General features: G+C 49.2%; 1 protein-coding gene across 1 annotated transcript; it reads left to right on the top strand.

The window, feature by feature from the left end:
- Nucleotides 1–468: 468 nt before the first annotated feature.
- LOC121852810 (NACHT, LRR and PYD domains-containing protein 3-like) lies at nt 469–5,424 on the top strand (the record flags this gene model as incomplete). The annotated part of the gene is made up of 4 exons (XM_042346709.1): nt 469–635; nt 2,523–2,694; nt 2,779–2,844; nt 3,588–5,424. Coding segments are annotated over 4 exons (2,180 nt in total), but the record flags the coding sequence as incomplete, so codon positions are not given.
- Nucleotides 5,425–9,345: the final 3,921 nt, after the last annotated feature.

Below are 9,345 nucleotides of genomic sequence, written 5' to 3'. Positions count from 1 at the left end.
CAGCGACACCACACCTTGGTGATGGTCACTGTTTATTGTGATCCCCTCAACTTACCACACCATGGAGGTGGTAAGTGTGCATTTTTACACACACACACACAACCCCCCCCCCCCACACACACACACACACCACACACTGGTAATGATCAGTGTATTATTAGCTCCCAACTCACACCACACCCTGGCCATGGTTAGTGTGTGTTTCAAATACACTCCCCCATTCACCACACCCCGGTGATGGTCAGTGTGTATGGCTAGCCCCAATACACCAAGCGCTGGTGATGGTCCGTGTGTATTCTAAGTCCTCCACACCACATCTTGGTAATAGTTAGTGTTTAATGTTACTCCCCCACACCGCACCCTGGTGGTGATCAGTGTGTACTTCTAGCCTTGACCCCACACACCACATTGTATTGATGGTCAGTGTGAGTGCTACTTATTGACGTATGTTTCCTCTCTCAAATACAGCAGCCCAGGACACTTTCAGACAAATGCTGGCCGACTTCTCCGACAAGGAGCTTTACCGAGTCACCAGGTTCTACCTCCCGAGGCTGCAAGCCGTGGTAGAGGATTTTGTGAAACAGTTTGGTTTTGAACTGAGGAGCGAATGTATAATAAGTGAGGACGAGGCTGCGGTAAGTAAAGCAATAGTTACAAGAAGAACAACAAGATAAAATATGTGAAGCGACTTTCGTTTTGGGAGGATATCCCAAGGCACTTCAGTACCTAACAGCCAGCTCCCTCCGTACAGCGTTTTCCGTTCTGCGCAATGTCTCCCGTCCTACCTTCACATAGGTGCCTGAGCTTTCAGGCACTTTGCCCCCACATTCAGAATCTTCATCCGACAGTCCCTTCAACTCGCTTGATACCTTGCCTCCTTCAAGGCTGGTCTCAAGACTCTTTTCTTTAATCATGCGTTCGGTTACTCTCCCACCTCTCTTCTTTCCGTCACACTTAATCCAGCCTCCCCAACCCTCGCACATGCTTAGGTCTCGATCCCTAACTGTCCAGCGCCTTGGGACATCCTCCAGACGTGAAAATCACTCTCTGCGTGTCACTTGTTGTTGTTACAAAGTAGAGGGACCATAGGCAGTCCAGTAAGTGAAAAAAGCAGGTTTCTGGTACCTGGTCTGAAACAGGTGGGGAATCTGATGAGTGAGGGGATGGCGATTATCCAAAGTACATTCTACGGTTTGGGTCTGCAGGTGGGAAGGGAACGGGAGGAGTGCAGGCATTGTCTGATCAAGAACTAGGATATTACGATAATGAATGTAAGCTCCTACACTTGTGATGAACAGTCAGATGTGGAAATGATGCAGCCGCTGTTTGCTAAGTGGAGCGAGTGAGTGGTGCAGTTGGGTTGCAAAAGTTTGCTGAGATACGAAATACAACGTAGTGGTAGGATCGTGATGAGAGAGACATTATTATGAATTTGATAAGTGGGGGGGTGAAAATTGAATAGAGCAAGTACGGAGCCTTGACCAGCAGGATTGTGGATGGTCTGTACTTCTGTTGGAGGAATGGGGTCTTGCAAAGCCAGGAGATTGGAATCATCAAACCTTTATATGGTGAAAGTGTGGATCAGGCTTTTGGGAGCCCGCAACAAATCAGAAACCAGAAATAAGGCTAATAACCTACAGGGAAGATACACATTGAATAGAATGTTTTATCAACACGTCTGACACGGGTTATGATGAGTCATTGGATATATTGAGTCAGAGAAGATTGAGCAGAAACCTGATAGAAGTGTACATGAGGAGAGAGAATCAATAGGTATAATTTACCCCACTAATAGGGGGAATCAGTGATGATACAGTATAAACAGATGAACGTCATAATAATGTATTGTCCAGGAGACTTCCCACTGTGTCACACTGAGAGTTGCTGGCAGGTGGAATGCCCTGATAAGCGATGGTCGAGGTAACAGAAACATAAAATATTGTAACATAGACACATGAGAAGGCCATTCAGGCCCTCAAGCCTGTTCCACCGTTCTATAAGTTCAGGCTGCTCTGTACCTAAAGTCAAATGACCCAACCTTGCTCCGTATTCCTAAGTAGCCTGAGTGATCCAGTCTCAAAAATGTGAATGGATCAAGCATCCACAGCTTTTCGGGGAAACATTTCCAGATTTCCACTGTCCTTTGGGTGAGAAAATGCATCCTGATTTCACTCCTAAATGGTCTAGCTCTAATTTTAAGTTGATGCCCCCTGTTCTGGATTGCCACTACCAGCGGAAATAATCTACCTGAATATACACTCTCCAAGCCTTTAGTTATTTTAAGAAGCTCAGCCAGATGACCTCTCAACCTTCTAATGTCAAGGGAATAGAGACCAAGTTTGCGCAAACTGTCCTCATAATTTAACCGTTAAGCTGGTCATTCGGGTAAGGTCCGCTGGAAGATTTAATAGAAATGTAGACAGCCTTATTCTGAGACCAAGTGAAAAACTGCTACCTTCTGTACTGCAACTTACTTACTCTGTGACTAAGTGTTTTCGTCTGCTGTGATTCCTGTCCATCAGGGAATAAACCAACTGGTGTGGAGTGAGCGAGATGGGGAAGCAGCTGAGTTTGCTGTGAAGATTGTCCTGGAGCAAGGACCCCATGAGACAAGAGCCATGTGGGATATCTTTGTGAAACTTCATCCCACCAAACACAAGCTGGGCAAGATACTGAGGGAGATCAAAGAAAAGGTTATTTTATAATTATAAGCTTTCAACACAGTATCACGGTGGAGATTTATTCGAATAATAAACTGACACAAATCTCTGTTAATAGGAAACACCTTACTCCATGAAGCAACCTGGAGTGGGATTGAATCACAAGTGTCAGACAGTCTGGAACGTGAGTGGTGACAGCAATCATCTTCTGCAGCTATTATAACAAACCAAACATATGAACAGATAATTATTCTACAAAGTAAATTTATTTTGTAACTTTGGTATAAAATCCTGTGGCGCATTTATTGTATTTTGTGATATTTAGTGTGAAACAGAAGTTTCATTCTGACACATTACACTGTAGATAGGTGGCGGCTCTCACGAGCAAGAGATCCAAAGCCTGGATTGCACTCAGCTCAATCCAAGCACATAAAATCACAGCAATGAATCTCACAGTCCGAGGTCATCAGCCTACGTTTTGTAGGCGTTTACCAAACTGCTTCAAGAAGCCTTTCATCCAAATCCCAAATCCCTGCTCCATTCTATTAATCACAGTAAAGATGACAGACTCGAGATATAATTAATCTAAATCTTAACCTTGAATTTCACCCCATTATATTTATAATGTTCATTCCTAATTTAAGATTTACTGTAAATATTAAATAACACCGATTGAAGTAACAAATAGTTGACAAACCATTGTCAGATTTTCACTAATAGAAAAGTTGCTTTACAATCGCTGCAAAGTTGAATATTTCCCCTCAACACCCTCTTCAGATCGTACCTTCAGCTCAACTGCCCTGTCAACGGTGTCAGAAACTTTGAGAATTTTTCGAAAGTCAAAGGCATGATTCAAATGTCCAATGTATTGTATATAACAGACAAGTGTTAACTTTGTAATGTAGATTTTCAATTTTCTAATTAAAGGTATTCAGTCTCAGCACAAGGAAACTCTTCGAGAACAAAATAAGACACTGACAGTGAACACAATCCGAGGCCGGGAGAAGAGAACAACATTCTCCCTCTCTGCTCGATACACAAAGTTAATTCTCATCTCATCCCCACGTGATCAGAGTCTTGTGGAACATGAGCTGCTGGCGAGAGGCAGAGACCATGAAGAGTGGCAGAAGAAACACACCAAGAACCAACTCGAGAGAATCCACATGAGTCAATTACTGAGAAGCAGTTTCTGTAAAAACAGCATGTATGGCACCTCAGTGGTGGGTGGGGTTGCAGGGATCGGGAAAACCACCTTGGTGCAGAAGATGGTTCATGACTGGGCCACTGGGAAGATTTATCCCCAGTTCCACTTTGTCTTTCATTTTACATTTCGAGAGTTGAATGTGATCAGAGGGAGAATCAACCTGAGAGACCTGATCCTGAATTCCTATCCTTACCTCTCATCGGTGATTGACCAACTGTGGAAGGAACCTGGGAAACTGCTGTTCATATTTGATGGGTTGGATGAATTCAAGGATAGGATTGATTTCACAGACACTCAGAGAAACACCGAGGCTCAGTATCATTGCTTAGATCCCCATTTCTGGTGTGAAGTGAGTGATATTGTGCGTTGTCTCGTTCAGCGGAAAGTCCTCCCAGGCTGTTCAGTGCTGATCACAACCCGACCAACAGCGCTGCAGTCATTGCTACAGCCTGAGATAAACCTCTTTGCGGAAATCCAGGGTTTCTTGGCAGAAGAGAGGAAGGAATATTTTCAGAAGTTCTTTGAAGACGTTGAGATCGCAGTGATGGCTTTCACATACGTGGAAGCGAATCCCATTCTGTACACCATGTGCTACAATCCCTCGTACTGCGGGATCCTCTGCTCATCCCTGGAATGCTTCTTCACCCAGAAAAAGGGCAAAGAGAGACCGTTCCCCAAAACAATCACACAGCTCTATGTCAATCACATTTACAACATACTGACAAATCACGGACGTGAGATTGAAAATCCTCGTGAGGTGCTGCGGAAAACTGGAGAAATGGCCTTGCTGGGGGTGAGGGAGAGGACCATTGTGTTCAGTAGTCAACATTTTCGAGCTGTTCAGCTGGAGCCTTGTCAGTTCCTATCTGGATTCATGATGGAACTTTTGGAGAAAGACAGCTCTGCTCACAATATGGTGTACACCTTCCATCACCTCACCATCCAGGAGTTTGTAGCTGCTCTGGCTCAGTTCCTGACTCCATACATCCTGATGCCAACCCACACGACACCCCCCAACCTGACTCCGCTGCTGGATATAGCTCACAGTGACCGCGACGGTCGCTTCCAGATCTTCCTGCGATTCCTCATTGGCCTATCAGATCCTTACACAAAGTCTCTGCTGAATGAGTTGTTGGGGACACTCTCCTCTGAAACAACCCGTCAAGTTATAGATTGGATCCAGAGAATATTCGAAAATATAGGAATTGAGACCAGTATCAGTGGGAAATCAGACAAGAAAGGTGATCTGCTGAACATATTGCATTACCTGTTTGAGTCTCAGAACAAACCCCTGATGAAAGCTACAATAGGAACACTGAAGAAAATAGATCTCAGTCGAAATAGACTGAGCCCTGTGGACTGCATTGTGATGGCTGCTGACCTGCAGACCTGTGAGATGGTGGAAGAGATTGATCTGGATTCTTGTTATATCCAAACTGAAGGGATACAGCGCCTGGTGTCGGTCCTGCACAGATGTAAATCTCTGAGGTATGTCTGATTTTCGCTATCCGTGCACATGACAATGATTTTCTGAGTTGCTCTTTTAAACTGATAGTTCTCCATTGGTCTGAAGAGGAGTGGAGGTAGGGGTGTGTAGAGGAGGGTGAGGAGTGGAGGGAGGAATGCTTAATGGAGGGGGGGGTCAGAGGAGGGGACGGCGGGATGTGTGGGCAGGAGAAGAAGCGGTGAGCAGGGTTGAGAAGGGGAATGATCGGTTAGGGAGTGGTGTGAGAGGTGGAAAGGAAAGGAGATGGAAGCGTATGTAAATGAAGGCACGGGTGTGGAGGGCAAGGTAGGGGTGGGGAGGGCATGGGAGGAGTAGGGAGGGTAACAGAGGGTAGTGTTTGTAAGGGAGAGCTGGGGAGGAGTATTGAGCGTCTGGGGATGGATGTGGAGCATTTGTGGAGGGACATGTTTGAGACGGTGACAGGATGGGAGAGTAGGGGTGGAGAAGTGGAGAGGGAAGAGGGGGTGAGGGGAGGGGAGAAATGTTGTGTGGTGGGGAAGGAGAGTTTGGGAGGGGAGGGGAAAGTTTAGGAGGGGACAGGTGGTGAAATGAGGGGACATGTGGTGAGGTGAGGGAAGAGGTGGATAGGTGAGGGGAGAGGTAATGTTCGGAGAGGAGAGATCGGAAGGGGAGAAGTGGGGAGGGAAGTGCCGTGAGAGGAGAGGTGGAGGGGGGAAGAGAGAGTTGATGATGGGCGGGGAGTAGTGGGTAGTGAAGGTGTGGCGAGGGGAGGGGAAAGCTGTTGACGGGAGGGGAGGCGTGCCGAGAGGAAAGGAGGTAGGGTCGTGGGAGGGAGAATTGTGGCAGGGTAGAGGAAGGGAGGGCAAGGGAGATATGGGGACGGCAAGGAAACGGATGGCAGGTGAGAGGAGGACAGGGGAGAGGAGGGCAGGAGAGCGCACGTAAAAGCGATGCACGGGAGGGCAGGTGAGGTGCGGGGAGTGCTCGGCCTGTGATGCTGACAGCATGTGGCACGGCTCCTCGCGAACTGAACAGCCGCCCGTGGCATCAGCTGGTCCCACTGCCCTGTCCTCACACCCAGGTCACCAACACTGTTATAACGAGCTCCCAGGAGGCTCTCTCAGCTCAGATCCGGGAGGACCTGCTGCCATGAGGCAGCACACAGGAATCCAGTTGCCTAGTAACATGAGCCATAGGAGTCGGCTGATGAGTGCGAGGAGTGAGGGCTGTGGGGCTTGAGCTGTTGGAACCACAGTAGGAAAGAGGTGGAGAGGGACATCCAACACTGGGGTGGGGAGGTGGGTGGGTGTGAGAGGGAGGAAGTGGTGTTTACCAATGTTACCAACCTGTCCACTCCTTCTGCTCGAAGAATACTGACTTCCTCCATGCCTCCCGCCGTGCCCACTCCACTATACGGGATCGGGGATGGAGGTGGAGGGAGCGGTTGAGGAGTGGACGGGGAATGAGGGAGGGAAGCAGGAAAGGAGGAGGAATGGAAAGGGTTGAGTGAGGGAGAGCAAGGAGGGGAAGAGAGGGAGAGTAGGAAGGGAGAGGAAAGTGGGAAAGTAAGGAGGGAAGGGAGGGAAGGAGGGGAAGGAGAGAGGGGAAGGATTGGGAGGAAGGTGGGAGGGAATTGAAGGGAGAGGAAGGGTGAAGGTGGAGGGGGAGAGAATCAGGGAAAGAGCAAGTGGCAGGAGGGAAAGGAACGAGGGAGGAAGAGAGGGGAGTGCATAGAGTGAGAGGGAAACGGGAGAGGAAAGTGGGAAGGGAAGGATGGAAGGTGTGGAAGGAGGGAAGGAAGGAGGGATGGCGAAGGAGATGAAGGAGAGAGGGAATGGTGGAGAAAGCGAGCGAGGTAGGGGAGGAGGTGGCAGGAGAGAAAAGAGGGAGCAATTGTCGGAGGTCGGAGAAGGAGAAAATGGAAGAAGGTAGAGTAAGGGGAAGGAGGGAGGAAAATTATGGCGTGAAAGAATGCAGGGAAGCAGGAGAACGCTGGAGGGGTGGCAAGTGATGGAGGGAGCGATGTGTGGAGAGAGGAAGGAGGGAGAGAATGCTAGGAGGGAGAGGAAGGATGTAGAGTAAAGTGGGAGGGACGGAAGGGTTTAGGGAGGGAGATGTACGAGGGATGGAGGGGAACGAGTGAGAAAGGGAGGGAGAGGGAGTGAAAGGAGGGAAATGTGGGAAGGAGAGGAAGGAGGGAGGGGAGAGTGAAATAAAGGAGTGAGAGGAAAGAGGAAGGGAGGCAGAGGAAGAGCGAGGGAAAGTGGTAGGGAAGGAGAGGTAGGAGGGAAGGAGGGATGGAGACGAAGGAGGGTTAACAGAGGGGAGGTAGCGAGTTAACTGTGAGGGAGGGAACGAGGGAAGGGGGGGTGAAATGTAAAGGAAGGAGGGAAACAGAGAGGAAGCAGGAAGAGGAAGGAGGGAGGGGAGGAAGAGAAGAGGAGAATAAGTAGGGAGGAATGGGAAGAAGGGAGAGCCAAGTTGGAGGGAGGAGAAGGTTGTAGGGAGGGAGAGGGAGATGAAGAAAGGAGAGGAGGGAGGGAGGAGAAGGAGGGAGAGGAAGATGATAATGTAAAGAAGGTGGGAGGGATTGAACGGCGGCAGGGGAAGAAGTGACGGAAGAAGGGAACATGTGGGAGAAGAACGAGGGAGGGAAAAGTGGAATGAGGTAGAGGAAGGAAGGCGAGTAAGAAAGGAGGGATAGGAGGGAGTGGAAGGAAGGAGGGAGAGGGAGAGGATGTTGGGAGGGGGGAGAGATACGGAGGGAGTAGCAATGAGGGAGGTAAGTAAGTGAGGATGATGAAGTAGTGGGAGGAAGGAGGGAAGGCGGGGAAGTAGGTAGGGGAAGGAGGGAAGGGAGGAAGTGAGCGGAAGGAAGGATGGAGAGGAATAAGGGAGAGGAGAGAGGAAGGGAGAGGAAGGAGTGAGGCAGTGGAAGGTGGGAGGGGAGAGAGGGAGGCAGTGGGAGAGAGCGGGAAAGGGAAGGAAGGAAGGAGAGGGAGGAAGGTAAAGCATGAGGGAGGGTTGGGAAGGAGCGAGGCAGAGGAGTTCGGAGTAGGATGATTGAGGGAGAGGAAGGTGGGAGAGGAAAGAGGGAGTGAGAGAAAGGAGGGATGTGAAGGAAGCAGTGAGTGTGGGAGGGGAGGCAGGAAGAGGAAAGGGCGAGAGGAAGGAGGGAGAGGAAGGAGTTAGGGAGAGGAAGAAGGAAGGGAGAGGAAGGAAGGAGGGAGAGTAAGGAAGCAGGGAGAGTAAGGAAGCAGGGAGAGGAAGGAAGCAGGGAGAGGAAGGAAGGAGTGAGAGGAAGGCAGAAGGGAGAGGACGACAGAAGGGAGAGGAAGAAAGGAGGGAGAGGAAAAAAGGAGGGAGAGGAAGAAGGAAGGGAACGGAGGGAGGGAAGGACGGGATGGAGGAAGGGAGAGGGGAGGTGAAGTTGGAATGATGGAATTCGTTGTGGAGCGGGAATAATTGTACACCCCCCCCCACCCCCCGCCCCTCTACCCCCCACGTGGCCACACAGTCCACGGTCACCTTTTGGACAACTCGTGAATCAATAAAAATGTTAGCTGTTTGATGACCGTGTCACGTGTGTATGGGTGTGTCTGAACCTGGTCCCAGAGCCTTGGGACTTGCTCCCCACATGAAAGGCTCCTGTATATACATGTCCATGTGTATTGTGTTGTGCACAATGTTCCCTGTGTTTGTGTCTCTGTGTCCAGGCTGGGGAATAATAATCTGGGGGATTGTGGAGTGAAGCGACTGTGTGAGGCTCTGAGGAACCCGGAATGTAAAATACAGAGTCTCGGGTAAGTAACACACTGTATCTCCAGAGTCTGAATGACTCCAATATCTCAATCTGCTTATTGTGACTGTCTGATCAGTGAGGCTGAATATTGTGACAGGAATCGGTGTGACAGTGTGAGGCCTCAAGCCATCTTTATATCAAACTCTCAACATGTATGAATAAGAAACCATGTGCTGGAAACCCCAGCTCCATGGACATGTGGACAATCAGA

This window comes from Callorhinchus milii, unplaced genomic scaffold (genome assembly GCF_018977255.1).
Source record: "Callorhinchus milii isolate IMCB2004 unplaced genomic scaffold, IMCB_Cmil_1.0 Scaffold1412, whole genome shotgun sequence".
In the NCBI taxonomy this organism is placed as follows: Eukaryota; Metazoa; Chordata; class Chondrichthyes; order Chimaeriformes; family Callorhinchidae; genus Callorhinchus; species Callorhinchus milii.
This window is presented reverse-complemented; position numbering and strand designations above follow the sequence as displayed.